Consider the following 21,606-nt stretch of genomic DNA (forward strand, 5'->3'; position numbering starts at 1 on the left):
CAGTCATGATTTCCACTTCCTGCAACAGTAAAGTACCCCCATAGCAGGACTGGTCCACTTCTAAGTTTGACCATGGAGATGGTGTTCTCCTGTTATAAGCTCTGTCTTTTTTGCACCAGACATACCGCTGATCCATGGGTCCAAAAGTTCCAGTTTGGTCACATCACTCCATAAATAATTCTTCCAGAACTCTAAAGGTCTATCATATTTCTATCATCACCTTTTATGTTCTTCTTGGTCAAGAGTGGTATTTGGCAAGATGCCCTGACATGAAGGCTCTACTCGTCTAGTGTTCTTCAGCATTGGAATGTTTTTTTTCTCTCCTTTCTTCAGGTCACCTTGCAAGCCTTTGGCAATACATTGCAGGTTTTTCTCAGTTGCTCTGATCAAACATTTAATGATATTGTGCTTTTTCTTCAACACCCTCAAATGTTTTTTTGGTACAACACATTTTAAGCTTAGGAATAAGGCTGCCAGCTGTGTCTCTAGGAACTTTTAATGACTTAGAAATCTTCATGTAGCCTTAGATTTTCTAATGTAATAAAACTATTTATTCTCTATAGGTTTTGTGAGTGCTCTGTTGGCTTGCGATATTTGCTACTCAAACTTAGCCGAAGCATGTGCTAAAGTTATGTACAGTATGTATAACAGCTCAAGCTACTGTAATTCTGTTTCAAGACAATTTTGACAATTTTGTTTTCCTACCATTAAAATTAGTCACTTAAAAACAGGAATGTTGCACAGGGGTTGAATAACTATGACATAGCTGTGTTATTAAAAAATAAAAAACCTAAAAAAAATATTACAATATATATTGACTATCACTTTTTTATAAAATTCTAGATCTTCTGAAAAGTTTGCATTTCTAAAGTATTACAGTCTCTTGGGGGTTGAATAATTTTGATTGCACCTGTATATTTGAAATACATTTGTGAAATGATAATGCTAATGATTATGAACAGGTAAAGTATTATTACGTGTACAGTCATATGTACAGGTGTCAGGAAAATATTTCATTACATTTTTGAGTTATTACAGTACATCAAAACTAAATTAAATTTCAAGTTTTTTTTAAAAGTTAAGAAACCAACATGAACACAAAGAGTACATTTCTAAGAACTTTTGGCATACATAGGTTTCAAATAACCTTAAATGTGTTTGGATGTCGTCTATCTATCTATCTATCTATCTATCTATCTATCTATCTCACTGTATCTATCCTTTATTTATTTATTTGTTTGTTGTCTTTCTTCAGATAATGGCTCATGGACACAACTGTGGCTGGTGTCTGAGTATCATGAGCACGGGTCTCTCTTTGATTACCTGAACAGATACACAGTATCAGTGGAGGGGATGATAGTTTTGGCACTGTCCATTGCCAGCGGCATTGCCCACCTGCACATGGAGATTATTGGCACTCAAGGTGTTGATCACACACAGTAGGAATAGGCAATGAATCATCAGTTTGATTTTTTTTCGTTTTTGGTCTTGTTTCTCTGCAGGAGAAAAATCTTTAGAGAAAAACACTTAAAAGTCCATCCTCCTTTGGCAACACAGTACAATAAATGTAATAAATGTAGTTACATCTTAAGTGTAATACTGATCATAGAATAAATGTGATTAATAAGTAAGACAATCAGTAAAGCAGAACTCGTTGTCTGGCTGGTCTTGGTTATAATTCAACACATTGTAGTCTTTGAAGCCCATGCTAGAATAATTGTTAGAGATGCACGCAATGGTCTGTGAAGTGTCCCTCGATGTTTGGCTGGTACATTACCAGATTGTTTATGGAGCCAGTTTTGCATTACAATAATCTAGTCTTGAGTATATTAACTAGTTTATTCATCTCTAAATATTTGGTATTAATCTTCATGTAATTACTTGCATGTTGACACAACTAACACAATTAGCCACAGCTAAAAATAAATAAAATTGAAAACAATTGTCACTTTTTTAGGACTGGTTCTCTTAAATAATTTTGAAGACTAAAGACTACCTTTCTGCATGATAGGTATATGTTGCATGCTGTTATTAAATTGGCATATTGCTCTTGGGACAGGGAAGCCTGCCATTGCTCACAGAGACATAAAGTCAAAGAACATCCTGGTTAAGAAGAATGGAACTGCTGTGATTGCTGATCTTGGTCTGGCTGTCAAACATGACTCAAACACCAACACTATTGACATCCCCATTAACCACAGAGTGGGCACCAAGAGGTTAGACAATATTTTTCTTACACAAGGTCATTATTACTTATTTAAGTATTGAATCATAAACACTTCCATGTAAGAGCCAGTCGCTGTATTTGACAATTTGTGTGGTTGATGGCTTTGGATATTTGAAACAGTTTTTATTTCAGAGACTTAGCAAAGCACACTTGGATATTTTATGTTTATTCTCAGAGATATGTCTGATTTCAGATACACCAGTCACTAAATGTTCTGTAAAAACTTAACAGATTGTTTTGAATGCCAACCACATGGTCTCCTAAGTTCTTGGCCATAGTAAGTTGTAATGTGGACTAGGCTTTATGCTGATGGTCAGAAGTCTGGTTCTATGAGTGTAACTACTTCTTTTAAAAAAAGTTAACTGTCTCAGTTAATACAAGCAGAATAAGAGTGTTGGTTGCGTGTGGTGATAGATGCTATAATATGACTATTAAAAACTACTATTACTGCCATCGTCCATGTGTTTTACGCTTTGGACTTGTGTATTCAAGATATCTTGAGTCATAGAGAGCATGTATGTCTGTGTGTGTTTGACTATAAATTAGTTTTAGTATGTGTGTGTGTTCTCTGTTCCTCTCTTTGAACTGTATGTACTCTGTATGCACTTTCTCTCCCTGTATAAGACATTGTTTGCTTTCAGGTGTATGAGGACATCTTGATGGGGGTTAATGCGTTCATGTCGTGTGGGTACATTACTCTAATGTGAGTGTGTTTGTTTCTGCAGGTACATGGCTCCCGAGATCTTGGATGATTCCATAAACATGAGCAGCTTTGAGTCATTTAAGCGTGCTGATATCTATTCAATGGGCCTGGTGTTCTGGGAACTTGCTCGCAGATGCTCCATTCAAGGTGCCTTGCTGTGTTGTAAAGTGTTCATATCCCAATAAATATACACCAGTAGTGGATTGATTTAAATGTTCTTATTCAATGATGTTTTGAGTAAAGAAGGGTTCCTTCTATACTGAAATGGCTTGCGTTAATATATATATATATTTTTCATAAAGTAAATTATAGACAGACAGACAGACAGATACATACATACAGACAGACAGATAGATAGATACTTAACAAATTGATAAATACATTACCATTATTACATTAAGTTTAAATTATTTAATCAATTAGTTGATTAGTTCTTATATTTTAACTGTCATTGTTCAAAATCAAACAACAGATCTGCACACCAAAAATAGGCCAACAAAGCTCAAAAGACATTTAATATCCTATATATATATATATATACATATACACACACAGACACACACACACACACACATCATATCATATCATATCACATATTTATGTAATCCACAAAAGAATATTTGTATACAAAGATTCATAACATCATCAAAAATATCATATAATATAAATACAACTATCATAAATATGCCATAATATATTATAGGTTACCTAAAAATAAGTATTTCAACCAGCAACAAACAACAACCATTTGAGATCATAGATCCATTTACTCTCCCTTTGTAAGAGTCTCTGGCTGCTCCATGTTACCGGAGATTTCTGGTAATTTCTTCTAATCGCAGTCAAATGTTCAATAATGCGTGTTTTACCTTGTCTATTATTCTTTCCTACATATTGCTTAGCACATGGACAAGACAAGACAACAAATAAATAACATTTTTAGAAGAACATGTCACAAATTGTTTTATTTTAATAAGTACAATTTGTTATACTAGAGAAACATATCCTACGAATATGTCTACATGCTGCACATCTTAAGCAGGGGAAGAAACCAACATCAGAACAAACCTTAATGAAAGAATCAGATTTAACTAAAAACAATCTCTAATATTCCTAGCTCTATAATGAGCAAAAAGAGGCAGGTCCGCAAAAAGGCGCTCACATACTGGATCACAGTTAGTATGTACCAATTTTTCATAGTCAATAGCTTGACCATGTGACTTTTTTATGTTGTTTAATCGATTTACTTGATGTGTCTTGAACTTTATCTAACGAATGAGGTATTTGAGTGAGGCATTTATATAGCACTTTATTGTGTATTACTGTACACCCAAAGAGCTTTACATTCGGGGGGGGGGGTCTCCTCAACCACCACCAGTGTGCAACATCCAACCTGGATGATGCGACGGCAGCCACAGTACAATGGCGCTAGTGTGCTCACCACACACCAGCTACAGGTGGAGAGGAGAGAGAGAGTGAGCCAATTCAGTGGATGGGGATTATTAGGAGGCCATGATTGACAAGGGCCAGTGGAGGGAATTTGGCCGGGGAAACACCCCTACTCTTTTATGAGAAGTGCCATAGGATTTTTAGTGACCACAGAGAGTCAGGACCTCGGTTTAACGTCTCATCCGAAGGACGGTGCTTTTTACAGTATAGTGTCCCCGTCACTACACTGGGGTATTAGGACCCACACAGACCACAGGGTAAGCACCCCCTGCTGGCCTCACTAACACCTCTTCCAACAGGTCTCGCATCTAGGTACTGACCAGCTCAACCCTGCTTAGCTTCAGTGGGCAACCAGTCTTGGGCTACAGGGTGATATGACTGCGCAGCATCCAACCATTTTTTCGGATAACCCCTTAAGGATAAAACGCTTGTACTTTGTGCACTGTATTTTGGCCCCTGGATATTAAATGTCTTTTGAGCTTTTTTTGGTCTTTTTTTCTTGGATCTGTTGTTTGTTTTTGGATTCATACTTTGGATTTATGCACCGCAAAAAGCTTTTCTTTGATCTAGATTTGTGTCTGGCGCAACGCTGTTTTGCTTTTTTCCTGTCATTATTCAGTAATATTTGACTGCACACTACCATGATTGTCCAATCAGAATAGTATTCCATTGAGCCATGTAATAAATAACAAGTTCATACTGACAGTCCTTAAAGGGATATTTCCCCCCAAAATTCTGTTATTGCTTACTCACCCTCATGTCATACCGTTTTACTTTTTCCCTTTAGAAATGTCTCTCTCTCTCTCTCTCTCTCTCTTTTCCCAACCTGAAAAATATTTAATTCTTGTTATGAATAGACCAGTCGTCCACAGTTTATTTTTGTTTTGTGTCTGCACAGTGATGAGCGGAAACATTGCACCCTAGGCACGATAAGAGGTAATAAGAGGAAGTATTACCTTATCTAATAATAATAATAAGTGGTAAAGATCTCCAAACTTTGTGAGAAGTTTTGTCTGAGAGAGTCTTAGGTTGAGGTGGTGTTGCTATTTTAAACTACAGTCATGGCCAAAAGTTTTGGCAGTGACATAAATTTTGTGTTTTGCAAAGTTTGCTGCTTTAAGCTGTTGTGGTGAGTACTAGTGAGGTTAATCACTATCATACTAATTAGTAAGAGCAGACTGATTGCTATAAAATGAGGGAAGAAGCGCTTCCAATCATTGTGTTCTTCTTAGCAATGGTTACCTCCAAAGAAACGTGCAGCCATCATCGCTTTGCATCAAAATGGCCTCACATGCAAGAAAATTGCTACAAAGAGTATTGCACCTGAAAGAACCATTTACTGGATCATCAAGAACGTCAAGGAGAGAGGTTCGACTGCAGTGAAGAAGTCTTCAGGACGTCCCAGAGTGTCCAGCAAGCGCCAGGACCGTCTCCTCCTGAAGAGTCAGCTACAGAATCGTGTCACCACCAGTGCAGAGCTTGCTCAGGGATGGCAGCAGGTTGGTGTGAGAGCATCTACATGCACAGTGAGGCCAAGACAACAGCCTGGTGTCAAGAAGGGCAGCAAAGAAGCCATTTCTCTCCAAGAAAAACGTCAAGGACAGACTGAAATTCTGCAAGTACAAGGATTGGACAGCAGAAGACTGGCGCAAAGTTATTTTCTCTGATGAAGCTCCCTTCTGAATGTTTGGGACATCGATTGTTCAGAGAAGAAAAGGTGAACACTACCATGAGTCCTGTGTTGTGCCAAGAGTGAAGCATCCTGAGACCATCCATATGTGGGGGTTGCTTTTCAAACAAGGGAGTGGGCTCTCTCATAATTATGCCCAAAAACACTGCCAGGAATAAAGAATGGTATCAAAACGTCCTACAACAGCAACTTCTTCCAACGATCCATGAGCAATTTGGTGATGATCCGTGCATTTTCCAGCATGATGGAGCATCATGTCACAAAGCAAGAGTGATAAAAAAGTGGCTCGAAGATCATTACATTGAAATTTTGGATCCGTGGCCAGGCAATTTCCCGGCTCTCAATCCCATAGAGAACTTGTAGTCAGTCCTCAAAAGGCGAGTGGACAAGCAGAAACCCACAAATTGAGATCAACTCCGAGAACTAAAGAATTGATCGCCATCGGTCAGGATTTGGCCCAGAAGCTAATATCCAGCATGCCAGAGCGAATTGCAGAAGTTATGAAGAACAAGGGTCAACACTGTAAATATTGACTCATTATATATTTTTTGCCAATAAAAGCTTTTAAAACTTATGATATGCTTATCATTATTTTTCAGCATACCATAGAAACGTGGGAAAAAAATCTACAAATACTGAAGCAGCAAACTTTGCAAAACACAAAATTTATGTCACTGCCAAAACCTTTGGCCATGACTGTACAGTATATTATAGACCTGAGAGTAAACCCATAGCCTGTGTGCTGCTACTACTCATTTCACACGCAAAAAGGTTAGCCAATCAAAATGGAAGGTATTTCACAGAAGCTTGTTCTATTGTTAGGGTCAGATATAGTGAGAAAAATGGTCATGAGATACAATATCATGACTGTTTAGGTCTTAACTAATATTTTTTTAGGTTATGGTCTTCCTTACAGAAGAAACATATGTGAAGAATATGTGACATGCCCCCTTTAAGTGTTGCACACCCACATCCACATTTTTTCTTAAAAAAAAAAAAATCAATACTTCTTTAAAAATATAAATAAATAAATAAAATATCATGAATGCTTTGTGCTCTGCAGGGATTTATGAAGATTTCCAGTTGCCTTATTATGAGCAGGTGCAATCAGACCCATCAGTGGATGATATGAGGAAGGTGGTGTGTGAACAGAAACTCCGACCCAGCATTCCCAACCAATGGCAGAGCTGTGAGGTTTGTGTGATAAACCTACCATTCATGCAATAATATGTAGTATTCACTTATATGAGTAATCTATTGAGCAGTATACATGGATTTCGTAAGGCTTTGAAGGTTGATATTACACAACTTATTACTTAATTTCCTTTTGAGAACATTTTAAAAGAACACAGTAAAAGAAAATGATCCTCATTGTAAAGCTATTACTTGATTATTTGTGTTTAAAGAGATAAATAGAGAAAATTCTCTCATCAGTTACTCACCCTCATGTCATTCCAAACCTGTAAGACATTTGTTTATCTTCTTGTTCACTGAATTCAAGAAATATTATTTTTTACATTTGGGGACCAGTATTAAAGTTTGAAAATTGGTATAAAAGTTTAATAGAAAGAATACAATTGGAATTGGCAAAAAAAACAAAAAACATTCTAAGGATAAACAAGGCACTTCTAGCAATGCCTGCATCCCTTACACATTGAAATACAAAAAAAGAGCTGTTCAATTCTGGCATCACTTGAGTCAATCTTACACTGAATCTATTCAATATAAAGCCCTTCTTGCCAATGGAAACCCCACAGTGTCTCATCCTCTAAATATGCTCATGCTTGAACTAATGAATGAAACTCAAGCTGAGCCTGACTCCAACCACAACCCCAACATTCATAAAGAAATTGACAAAAATCTAAAGTATAATTATGATGAAAAAATTGTAAAACAAATTTGACCTCCAAACCAAAGTCCAGTGTTATTCGGCCCTAAACAGAACCACAAAATTGGAAAATTACTTATCAATTAAACAATTAAAAGAAAGACAAATTCTTTCAAAATATCGACTGTGACCACGACATATAAATAGAGAAAGGAAGCACAGCGATTTTGTAAACACTGTGACGTATCATATAGAGGATGAGAAACACTTTCTTCTTGTCTGTCCCAAGTACAACACTACAAGAGACACATTCTTTCCACAATTTGCAACATTGACTTTTCCATTCTTTACACTAAATGACTCAGAGAAACTCGGAGAGGATGACATGGCAGTCAAACTAGCTGCAAAATATACACCATACAAAATGGTTAATTCATTGTATTAATTTGCTTTATTTGACATATTCTTCATTTGTATATAATTGTAATTAATATTAGAGATACTGTCTGCTGTTGTTATTTTTATGGTATTGCATTTATTTATTTTCTCTCATTTGTTACACATTTATTGTCTCCTTTATTCATTTGGTGGTGTAATTATATTCTGTAATTTACACTTAAATTTACACGTAACTTACACTTAAAATGCTTTGGCAATACTATAATACAAATGTCATGGCAATAAAGCAACTTTAACTTGAAAGCTTATTTTCCTGGCCACAGAAAATAACTTTTCCTACTGTGTACAGTGTTAGAACCTGTAGCAATATCGGACTGTTGAAGGCACTTTAGGAACACAGAAACAATCTCGGGTGAATGTACGCAGTTTATTTAACTAATTATTTAACTAATTAATAGGGAATACACTAATCTAAACATACACACACTAGGGATGGGAAGATTCCCCGATTCGCTCGGTGCATCGGCATAAAAAGTTAACGATGCGATGCATCGGTTTAAAAAGTGTGCATCGGCTACAAGTTGTCATTTATATCGCGATGCATCGTTTCTAACATATTTGCAGTGGATGCGCTATACTTTTATTATTTAGAAAGTGACCAATAATCTGTGACCAATATTTTATTTGTAGATTGATTTCTCCTATCTAAACTGTTTCTCAAGCGCGCGCTCTCATCACTACTGCTGGTGCGTGAATATGACGCATCACAACACCACGGAGACCCGAGGAAAAACTGGGATTAAAGTCCAAAATCTGACTTGAAATAACCTAACAAATCAATCGGGGCTAAAACGGTTCCATTAACGACAAATTAAATTCACACAATCTCACTAATTTGTGCACGCTTATTCTTAAGCAGACCTTAATATCGATCATGGATCAAATCGATCCACCATGACAAACAGCGAATATATCTGTTTAATGCATTTGAGACGTTGTGTTTTCCTCAGTGCATAACTGGACATGTCACAAATATATTTTTCATCTGTAAATGTTAGAAAGTCATGCAAACATATTCATTTTGCTGTCAGGGGTGGGCGAGGCTGACGCGAGTGAACGAGCGCATGCGCGCTAAACAGACAGAGCGCAATCGAATAGGAGTGCAATAATTCTGAGTAAAATATACATTTTGTTTTTGGACATTAAATATGTCTTTTGTAGAATTTTAAACCTACATATAAAGTGTATTTTTATGATAGCAGTAACTGTAAAGGGACTACTGTAATAGGTAAATAAAATGTAATCTAGTAGGCTACTGTACTAATTACTAAGCTCAAATGAGTTAATGTGTGTTTCTTATAGCAGTTAAAATGTAGTCATTTTCTTAGTATCAACTGAGACAGTGGTAATATCATTATGTTCCTATTGGTCAGTAGAGGAGCTTAGATTAGCCTGACAGCTAGCCTACTTGGTTAGTTTCCCAGCATAAGTTGCCACAGTGACTAAGCTTGATCTAGGCCTATGTTAAATTTGCTTAATGGAACCAAATCATTTTACAATGAGTCAGACTAACTGAAATAAGCCTGGCTTATTTGGTTAACTTGTTTTATGAAACAGGCCTCAAGGCATGAAAAGTTATCATATTTTCTCCATTGCATCATATTGCATCGAATCGCATTGTGTTGAATCGAATCGAAATCGGATCGCACTGCATCATAATAATATTATGTTGGTTGAGGAGAGACCCCCCCATATGATTGTAAAGCGCTTTGGGTGTACAACAATACACAATAAAGCGCTATATAAAAATGCATCATTCATTCATTCATAATAGGGGTGAATCGTATCGCATCGCATTGTAGCTGCTTCATATGTATCTTTAATGTATCGTATCGTTGGCTATACATCGAGATGCGTATCGTATCTGCCTGAGTCATGAGATGCACATCCTTAACGCACACACACACACATGCACACACATATTTGTATGTAAGTAAACAAACAATAAAAATGAATGAAAGAATAAACCCAAGAAAGTAACATCTTACATATGTAATCCTGGTACCCTGAATATGAAATGAGATATACGTTTTCACATAGACGAAACATTGTTTGAAGTTTCATCTTCAAGATTAAAGTAGTCAGAAGTATAGAATCACCCATGTGCTATATGTTTGTGTTTATTCCAGGCGCTGAGGGTAATGGGAAAGATCATGCGGGAGTGCTGGTACGCCAATCCAGCTGCTCGGCTAACAGCACTACGTGTCAAGAAAACGGTATCCCAGGTAACTGTGGTCAAGGACGTTAAAGAGTAACACAGCAGCTTGGTGCCCCTCTCATCTCTGTCTGTCAGTGTTATTGGGACATTTCAGATGCTCAGCTGAGATGCCAAAGATTCCAGGAGTTTAAGAGGGAAATATTATCTTGTGTTGACACCTGATCATTTGAATAATTAATGAAAGAGTGTATTTTTGTTTCTTAGTCAATAGATGGCGATAGAGTACTGATATACTGCTACCTCAACTGATCTTGTAAGTGCCAAATGCTTTGTTGCACGTTATGCTTTGTGCCATTGTTTTGTTTGCTGTAACTTACAAATATACAGTGTTTCAAAAAATTATTTTGAAAAGTAATTAAAAATGTCTACACACACACACACACACACACACACACACACACACACACACACACACACACACAGCACCCACATATATATATATTGTTGACGTCAGACAGCGTAATGTGGTAAAAGTAAGCTTGTTTTTTAGCCAAGCTTTGTGCAGATTGTGGTTTCCTGGCACCATTTTTTTCTACTGTTTTAAACAGCTCACATCACTTTTGATTGTACTGTGTACCTGCAGAAACCTGAAGGATGATTTCCTGTAAGCCCTGTAATTTTTTAATGTAAAGAGAATGATTTGCGTTTTGTGCATGTGCAGATGTCTGGTTCAAACCCTGATGTCTGAAGAGGGGGAAAAAAACTATGTAACTGATCATCCAAAGCCAGATTCTTCATCTAGAGCAGGGGTCTCCAACCTTTTATACACAAGAAAATATTCTTGTGTACTAGCTGGGCATCAGTGGGGTGTTTGAGGTGTGATCAGAACAATCATTAATTATTCTTTTTAACTTTTAATTTACATGAAATCAACAAAATTATGATTTATAAAGCTATTTATGTGGTTGATCATTTTAACAACTTCATTCAGCACAGAGTGACCTTCCTTTTACACCTGTATAGCCTGGTGTGTAGATTAAAATTCATGCGCAAATTCTGAAAAACTGACTCGAGTAGTGAGACCAGACAGCTGCCCATTCATGCTGCTCTGTCTTTACATATTCCAATTTAAAACGATCAAATTTGCCTGATATGTAGTCATTCAGAGACTTGAAAATCTCTGCCCCACTTGTACTAGATTGAACGCACCCACATCCTCATGCACATTGGCTTGAAATGCTGTATATATTGCACATAAACCAGTAGTATTTCCTTGTTGTCAACATTGGTCAATCTGTCGAGCTGCAGCGCATACCACAGTGACTCTTTAGCCTGTCTAACAATCTAAATAAATTTAGATAGTGGCACTTATTCAGTAAATTATATAGAAACGTTTTGCTGCATAGACATTTTTCTCAGAGTGTTCATGTGACCAAGTAGCAACTCCATGGTGCGTTAATGGGTTGCAGCCTCGGGGTTGGGGACCTCTGATCTAGAGAACTTCTGAAAGCCAATGTGAAATATATGACTGTGAAGAAAGTGTATATTTTATACTGTTAATACTCAAGTAGAAGTTGTACTTTATTGCACTATACGAATGCTCCAAGCTGCTGAAGAATAGTAATAAACAATCAACAGACTTTTAGGTTATAGATTTTAACTAACAGAACAGCCCATCATATCTGAAACCAAACATAAAATGTTGTGTATATAAATAGTCATGGGAGTGTATTGGAGCATTGTCATTTCTTAAAGTTTATAACTGCATAATTACTTGTCTGCTAAATATTGTGCTTTAAGTGTGTGTGGTTGAACGCTTCATGTCTTTGTGATGTAAGGCTGTTCACTAGGGATTTCTCTATTAGCACTCCCGAGATGTGTGTTTGTGTGTCTGACTGTGTGTGATAAATATGCCTTGTGAGGTTCTTGTGCATACAGAGTTCTACTTTTTGTACAGCTGTAATCCGGAGCATTATTTTCTGTAAATTATATCACTTCAAATGTCTGATTTATGTTAAAACTGCCTCTGTTGATGTGACACTAACAAAACTTGTATTTATGGGCTTTTTCAAACTCTATGAAATATATGCATATGATGCATGTTATATTTTAGTCTTAAGTCTTTGGACATCATTCTCTAAATGCTTTGCATAAACATCCATATTAAAATGTTTATTCATTGTGTACCAAAAAGAAAGTGTTTTCATTCATTTTGCCTGTTGAAGAATGGTCTCGTTTGGTCTCGTGTCTACACACACACAGTTATCATATATACAGTTATTTATATGAAATATTACCTATTCTTTTGTTTAATGTCATCTGTCAGGATATTGACAGTTTTTCATTGAGAATCAATCAGACCAGCTTAATAATACTGTAATAAAAATAAAAAAAAGTACCAAAGCAAAAACATAAATATATAAACAATAAAAATACTACTTTAAACAATACTTAATTTTACATATTGTTGTAAACTTTAACCTTATAAAGATCAAATTAATGTTGTATTTGTAAGTAGATTTATGCATTTCAGCAGTCCCCCAAATGCATAAGTAATACAAACTTATTGCCCACCTTTTAGCTCCATCATCTGGTCTCATTCGTTTACTGGAAGACCTTTCTTCAATAATGAGTGTATCTTGTCACTAGTCACTGGAGTCAAAAGATGAAGACAGGGACTGATTTGACTGCACAGGAGAAGCTTGTTACTTAAAAGGAGAAAGATAATACGTTAGTTCTGTGCAATGACATGCCAATAACAGTCTCTCCTAATAAACAGGCAATATTTTAAAATGCGATACATGTACCGCTCTGATCAGGCCAACTAACTGTGTATGTCTAACAGCAATAACGTAAAATAGTTGTTCGTGGTACAGTAATCACTGCATAAGGTTAAAATAACGAAAACAAAGACGCGGCTGTTTCTTCTTCGCGCAGTGTTGAGCCAAGTTAACGCTAATCCCACAGCGCCATCTACGTGGCTTCAATAAAGATGCAATGGTGGCGTTCGACTAACTCCTCAAAGTAGGTATAATTCGACTAATTAATGCCGTTGGACACATTTAGTCTTTCGTGAGCTGAGCAGTAGCAAATATAGAGTTTATATAACATTCCAACGGTTTACATAACATCATATAATTTCTATAAAAATGTGTCAGCTTATGCCCATTGTGACGTTACACTATTAAACGTTTTAAAAACAAATTAAGCGGATATACCAAAGCTAAATACAGCTGAAAATCAAATGAAGTAAGATTACTGACATCATTTAAACTTTATCATTACCACATTGAGATGAAAAAAGCACATTTCTCCAACATACTGACTTGCCTATTCGATACCTATTTGATATTTCCGAGTTTAAACCAATCAAATTACACAAAGTTAAAAAAATTACAACTTATGCATTAATAGTAGCACAATCATTCACATCAGATATTAAACTTATGTTTTAATAAATTAAAAGAGCTTAACTTTTGACGCAAGGCAAAAGAAAATGGCGAAGAGAGAATTTTGCTCTGGTCTTCGGGGATGGCTTGAGGGGCGCAGCTTAACAGAGTAAATTTAACAAATCAGAATTCAACTCAGATCATTTTCACCAACACTAGGGGACATTTTTCACTATTTGTTGTTAAGTTAACTCCTTAAGAGTAAATGGAGTGTAACACTCAATTTTACTGTGTACCTAAATCCCAGGTATAAGGAGAGTAGCTGCTGAGCTAGAACACAGCTATCCTCAGATAGCTATGTCCCTACGGTCTTATGAAGGCTTGTGGACCAGAATAACATAGCTAAGACAGCCTTCCTATGGAGCTGCCCAGACCACAGAGAGTGGGCTATCTACTTACTACCCTAGCAGGGGAGATAGCACTGTCTAGGCAAGGGCTCAAAGAGACCGCTACTTTAAAGACCCTACAAAAGGTGAGCAGACACTGAGCTAGCACACAGATATCCTCAGATAGCTATGCACCAAGGGAGGGCTACCAGAAGGGGGACAGAATGAAACTTCCCAGACCACAAAGAGTGGGCTGTCTACTTGTAGTGCTGAGACAGCACTGTCTAGGTAAGGGCTCCAGGAGACCGCTACTTAAAAGCCTTAAGAAGGGAAGCAGTCACAGAGCTATCAACAGCTAATCCCGCACAGCTACTAAATAACTAGGTAAACCCTCCTATGAGGCTGCCCAGACCACAAAGAGTGGGCTATCTACTTACAACCACAGCAGGGGAGATAGTGCTATCTAGGCCCTCAAAGAGACCACTACTTAAAGACACTAGGAAGGGGAGCAGTCACTGAGCTAGCACACAGATATCCTCAGATAGCTATGTACCTAGGAAGGGCTACCAGAAGGGGGGCTCGACTGAAACTAGCTAGATCACAAAGAGTGGGCTGTCTACTTACGACCCAAAAGGGGAGACAGCACTGTCCAGGTAAGGGCTCAAAGGACTGCTAAACCCTAAGCAGGGGAGCAATTACTGAGCTAGCATATAGCTATCCTCAGATAGCTAGGCTGTAGGAAAAAGGACCACTCCATAAGAGGGCTCACCTCAACCGCAATGGAACACAGCATGCCTCAGATAACTGTATTCAGGTAAGCCCAACCTGCCATACCAATGGCTGGAATATAACCCCCCTCAGATGGCTATACTAAGGAGGTCCCCAATCCGCGTCAGAGCCTAGATAGCCTTCCTACAGAGCTGCCCAGACCACATAGAGTGGGCTATATACTTACTACCCTAGCAGGGGAGATAGCACTGCCTAGGCAAGGGCTCAGAGAGACCGCTACTTAACGACCCTAAAAAGGGGAGAAGTCACTGAGCTAGCACACAGATATCCTCACATAGCTATGAAGGGCTACCAAAAAGGGGTACTGATAGAAACTACCCAGACCACAAAGAGTGGGCTGTCTACTTATGACCCAAAAAGGGGAGACAGCACTGTCTAGGTAAGGACTCAAAAGACTACTACTTATAGGATGCCCATTTTCCACAAGTTGATATGATTCTTTAGGGTCTTAATGAAAAGTCTGTAACATAAGCCCTATTCGCACGGGATTAGTATTATCTGGGGACCTTGTGTGATTTTGAAATTACCCCCCACATCTGAATTTCGTGTGGTGCATTCGCACGGGATAAGCGAAACCTGTGCTTTTACTCAAATTTACTGACTTATTTCCCAGATACGATATCAAGTCTTTGAGAGTCCCATTCTATGGTCCGGTTATATGGATTTAAAAAAAGAAACTAATATAGTTTCGTGCCCTGTATCATTTACATTTCACCAGGTTAAAATAATATCTCAAGCTTTATGCTTGATTTATTTGTAACACATTAACCTCAGAACCTTTTCAGCTTTCTCTTTCTGCAAAGTGTATGGTTTGACATGACAGCACCCAAAATATTATATGACAGCACCCAAAATACTATCAAACACTCCAACGCAGCTCCATTCTTCGCGAAAGATGGATAAAAAGGCGCACAGGAAACAAAAACCTCGAAAAATTATATACGACCCAAATGCTGGCCATATCACAGAGATGCCGATTCGCACGGGACTAATATTATCACAGGACCTCTGTGTTCAGCGAAATATGGTAGGTCATTTGCGGGGGAATTTTTACTTTACAAATTATAGACATGGCCGATTGGCACGGGATTAAGATCACAGACAACCTCCGCAACTATTACAAATGACTGGTAGTCACCAAGTAATACTAATCCTGTGCGAATAGGGCTATAGTTTGGTTAACATTTCTCAATGGTAATGTAAAAAACACCTTTTTATACCCTGTCAAAAACAGCTCTTTTCAGATCAAGCCGTTTTTGTAGCATTTTCCTTTAAATGTTAATGAGCTCTGCTGACCCGCCCCTCTCTTCCGAGCTGCTCTCAGAGAGACTGTTTACTTTAGCCGCATTCATCGTGAAACTTGCTAATTAGCACATTATTAGGAAAGGTGATTTGCAAAGATTCATTACAAAACATTGTACTCACTTCTTCTGTAGATGAGGCTGGATCATGAATGATTCGGGCATAGATCGGGGGCGCATTCCCTTCAGAAACAATGTAATCCACTGTGAGTTCAGCGGCTCAGATGTCGGGAGTAAATGATGACTGCTATGTTCATTATTACATCCAACAACAGAACAGCTCAATTGCTTAGGAGTCATTCTTGTCTACATCTGCTCCAGTGGTGAAACAATGGCGGACTGATGGCAGCTCACTCAGGGCGGGTCTACGAGAAGACATCAGTCCAGTCTGTGCTGAAACACTACTGTCAATCAAACTATCGTGGGAGGGGCCTGTCTGTGTGACGTCACACAGACAGGCATCTGAGATTGGCTCGATTTGAGAAACGGGAAAACATTTAACCAGATTAAAAAAAAACACTGGGTGGATTTTTATCATTATAGGGTGGTTGTGTACACACACTGCCAAACACATTTCAGTTCAAACAACTTGTAAAAGTGCATGTAGCATCCTATAACCCCTTTAAAACCCCTAAGCAGGGGAGCGATCACTGAGCTAGCACACAGATATTCTCAGATAGCTATGTACCACAAAATGTGGACTGTCTACTTATGACCCAAAGAGGGGAGAGAGCACTGTCTAGGTAAGGGCTCAAGAGGCCGCTACTTAAAACCCTAAGCAGGGGAGTGATCACTGAGCTAGCACATAACTATCCTCAGATAGCGAGGCTCTAGGAAAAAGGGGCCCACTCCATGAGAGGGCTTACCACAATTGCAGTCGATCACAGCTAGCTACAGATAGCTGTATTCAAATAAGCCCGTCCTGCCAAAAACAATGGCTGGAATATAACCACTCTCAGAAAGCTATATTAAGGAGGTCCCCAATCCGTGTCAGTCCCACAGTAGGCTAGCAAAGTACCGTGCTATTGACCAAGATCACACAAGAGGGAGATCCAGACCATCAGTAAATGATTAGCTAAAGAGCGAACACAAACATCATAGTCCGAGATCAAGCCTGATGTAAGCAGTAGCCATAGCATAAGTATCCTCGAATAGCAGTTCTCTCAGATAAGGCTGAAGATTGCCCAGGCCATGGAAGTGGGCCATCTATTTAAAACCCCGAAGAGGAGACAGCACAGTCCAGGCAAGGGGCTCACAGAGACCACAATATAAAAACCCTAAAAGGGAATGTGGAATGTAATGTGGAACAGAGGCACGCACTTTCCACACCACTCACCTGCCTTGGTCTCTCACATGCACTTCAAACAGACGGCTTCTGAAGACAGCAAAGAGGGATGACGTATTCAGCAGGTGCCCTTTTATACTTCCGGACATCATGGGCCAGGTGGCGTTGTTTCACACGTGCTTCAGACACCGGTCATGCAGGCTGCATTACCCAATGTGCCCCCTAGGGGGCACAGCGTTGAGTTCCCTAGAAGAGGAATCCCTCTGGTGTGGCGGATCCAGCCTTGACAAGACAGCATGTCACCACAGGCCAGTTCTTCCACCCTAACGTGTCAAGCCTACAACACAACACACAAGATTCTCTTCCACTCTTCTCTTGCTGTTCTCTGAATTTTACAACTGATTATGGTGGCCACAGAGAATCTGCTCAGTTTAGGTTGAACTCTTTGTCCTACCTCTGTCATTCCATGCACAAGTACATGGTCTATCACAGTAGCTTTGATGTCATCTGAAATCAGGTCTTGCTCTTCCTCATCCTCCTCTTCCTCCACCTCGTATGCGCACTCTTCCGTACCTCTCTGATTGATGGATGCACCCATGCCATCTGTGCACTTTGAACTGGCTTATATTTTCACATATTTAGAAACAAGTGTGAACAGTTTTGAATTACAGTTTTTTTTCAATTGCTAACAAGCATTGTTCAATACTGAAGACACATTTTCAAAACTGTTCCTACAGCCTGCATTACCAACATGAATCTTGGCCAAACAGTTGATCTCACCTTCAAAACTCACTCAGACCAGCAAAACACTTCATGTATGTGTCAAAATAAGCTTGCTTATTGCTGAGAACACTAGCCAGAATTATCATTCAGAAAACACACATTTCATTCATAACACACTGATCTAAAAACACTAACAACAAGGAGCATTACATAAACTATGAACTTTTATCTTTGAAGTTTGAATGATTTGTAGCATTTGGACCAATCAGACACACAACTATTTGTTATATTTAACAAATAATATCTAATGCCCCCTCACCTAACCAAAGGGCCAACTATGAGGGTCTATGGGCCCCCCGAAATGCAACTAACACTTCAAAAGGGCAGAACAGGCCTCTGGTTCCATGGCAACCAAAGACAAACCATCTGATAACACTAGTTTTATTGCTCAAAGGAATGTGGGCAGAGCAACTCTCACTCCATTTCTCCTAAGGAAAGACACATAATGCCCATCAAAATTGACTCTTCTCTAATTAATTCATAAAAAAAAACTTTCTTTGAATGAACACACATATCCCCAGATCATTGTGTATGATTACTACCTTCTTGTTTATGGTTTTGTGTATTGTATATGTTTTATGCATGCTTATGATAGATCACTAGTTAATATAACCTCATCTATACCATGTTTGGTATCTATGAATTCATATTTTCATGATCTAAATGAGTGTGCATATTATATGTTGATACCTATGCAACACATTAGTATTATAAGAATCTTGAAGATTCTTCTCTTGAACACCCAATCGAGTTTCATATGCAAAACACCATGCTAGAGACGAAGAGTCGTAAAATTTCCCTCCAAAGTTGCCATTCCTCATTGGCTCACTCAAATCCCAGAGGAGTGACCTCGATAGAAGATAAAGGCCTCACATCAATTACCCGCCTTCAGTCAGCAGTTCTGTTAGATTCTGAGAAGATGAGGATGTGAGCTAGAACGCTTCTGCAACCCTTAAGTCTGCACCAGGCTTCGGCCTTGTCTTTTCATTCACCAATGATCCTTGGATCTCAGCTGATGTCTCTCTTAGCTCTTCATCATCTTCATCTGGGAGAAAACTCTCCCGACCACGACAGAGTCAGAATAACATCTTTTTGGAGTTCATCACTCTTCAAAACCCAGAAGAAGGTGATCACGACTCCTACACCACCGAACCTCCAAACCATCAAGACTTTCATCCGAGACGGCATCCGTACACTCGTTCCAGGCCAAGGCAATGCAAGTATCGTACATTTAACTAAACGAAACAGAGGTTTAGTTAAGCTATAGACCCCGTTATAAACGGCGCTGATGGTTTTACTCAGGTGATTAACTGACAATAACATCTGTTTGGAGTTCATCACTCTTCAAAACCCAGAAGAAGGTGATCACGACTCCTACACCACCGAACCTCCAAACCATCAAGACTTTCCAGATGAAAGGAAAGTCTTTTTTTTACTTTCTCTGATAGACTGCATCCGGACGCTCGTTCCAGGCCAAGGCAAGGCAAGTATGGTACATTTAACTAAACAAAACAGAGGTTTAGTATAAGCTGTAGACCCTGTTCTAAAACGGCGCTGATGATTTTACTCAGGTGGTTAACTGACTCTTTTCATAGCTTCATTCTCTGGTTTTCCTGATGGTTTCATCCATCAAGTCTCATTTGCCCTTTCCCCATGTATGAGTGATTGTTTGTTTGTTTGTTAGACTAGTTTGTGTTAGTGTTTAGTTAATAAAACTCTTGTGGACAAATTACATGAGTTTCTGATTCTGCCTTGCAAATGAATGTCCCTTTACGATTTTGATCGTACATGCTCTAATGCATTAATACTGTATGAAAGTATTTTCTGTGGCAATGAAAATATACTTTCCTAGAGTTGATATGAACTTACACTGAATGTTTGCTGGACGAACAGATTAGTTGAGGGCAATTTAATTCTGCTACAGTTCCCTTTCAGTTGGTCACTAAGAGTCACGTCGTGACCGACGAATTGGGATATTGCTTCGATAGACCAATCTACTTAGAGTGTAAACTAAACGAGCCAAGCTGCCGCTGATCACAGCGTGAGTATAATAAGGCAGCAGGTGGAATGCATACCAGCTTTCCTCTTCGGAGCCGAGCGACAACATCGTTCTGCTCTATGTTTATTTCAAGAACTACGAGTTCAGCACGCTCTCGGAAGCTTTCTGTGTTGGAGGGACGGCGCTTCGGCGATGGTCGTTCCAGTGTCGAGTGGGTTGCGCACTTCAGGCTGCACTACCCCCTGTCGTGTTGCAAAGCGGCCATCTCCCCTGTGTGGGACGGTGGCAAAGCCTGAATCGGATCTGGAGATGACAGCTATGCTTTTCCCGGGCCGCCGAAAGGGTCCGGCTCGAGTGGAAACCTCCGCCTCAAGGCTGGATGATTGGTTTCTCGGGGTGGCTCGAGCTGGTTCTCAGCGCTCCCCCCCCCACGGTGCCTTTCTTCCCGGAGGTGCATGACGAGCTCACCAGGTCGTGGACGGCACCTTTTACTGCCAGAAACCGGCCGGCGGGCTCCTCCTCCCTCACCACCCTCGACGGCGGTGCAGCGAAGGGGTATTCGGTGATCCCCCCGGTGGTGCGGGCGGTAGCAATGCAATTGTGTCTTAAGTCCGCCTCCTCCTGGCGGGGAGACTAAGAAGTCTCTACTTCCTTCCCGGGCCTGTAGGCATTCGTCTGGTCTAACCGGCAGTGCCTATACGGCTTGCGGGGAAACTGCTTCCACCTTACACGCTATGGCGTTACTGCAGGTGCACCATGAGGGTGGTCACGATCTGGAAGTTCTGAAAGAGCTCCGAAGCACTGACCTCGCGCTCCGAGCAACGAAGGTCACGCGAGTTCCCTGGGTTGTGCAATGTCCACGCTTGTGGTCCAGGAGCGCCATCTCTGGCTGTGTCTGGCAGACATGAGGGACACCGACAAGGTTCGGTTCCTCAATTCCCCTGTGTCCCAGACCGGCCTCTTCGGCGACGCAGTCGAGAGCTTTGCCCAGCAGTTCTCGGCTGCCCAGAAGCAGACTGAGCGCTCCAGCCTGTTCGTTGCCGAGGACGAGCCCCCGCGTCCACGTCCGCGTCCGCTCCCGTGCCACATCTGCAGCAGCCTTCAGAAAAGCGGCGTTGCGGAGCCGGTGTGGGTGGGCCGCCCCACCTGTCCAGGCCCCCGGC

General features: G+C 39.7%; 1 protein-coding gene across 3 annotated transcripts in view; it reads left to right on the top strand.

Annotated features, from left to right (window-relative positions):
* LOC107567976 (activin receptor type-1C-like) overlaps positions 1-10,966 on the top strand; it is a 47,445-nt gene extending 36,479 nt beyond the window's left edge. For 2 of the 3 annotated variants that reach the window (XM_016253798.1, XM_016253801.1), the window contains exons 5-9: positions 1,256-1,423; positions 2,060-2,216; positions 2,953-3,077; positions 7,130-7,260; positions 10,483-10,966. In XM_016253798.1, coding sequence (XP_016109284.1) covers positions 1,256-1,423; positions 2,060-2,216; positions 2,953-3,077; positions 7,130-7,260; positions 10,483-10,608 — 707 coding nt within the window. In that variant the 3' untranslated portion in view covers positions 10,609-10,966. The remainder of the gene's footprint in view (positions 1-1,255; positions 1,424-2,059; positions 2,217-2,952; positions 3,078-7,129; positions 7,261-10,482) is intronic. The other variant, XM_016253799.1, reaches the window with a different exon arrangement.
* Positions 10,967-21,606: the final 10,640 nt, after the last annotated feature.

This window comes from Sinocyclocheilus grahami, unplaced genomic scaffold (assembly GCF_001515645.1).
Source record: "Sinocyclocheilus grahami isolate Dianchi unplaced genomic scaffold, SAMN03320097.WGS_v1.1 scaffold1203.1, whole genome shotgun sequence".
NCBI lineage: Eukaryota > Metazoa > Chordata > Actinopteri > Cypriniformes > Cyprinidae > Sinocyclocheilus > Sinocyclocheilus grahami.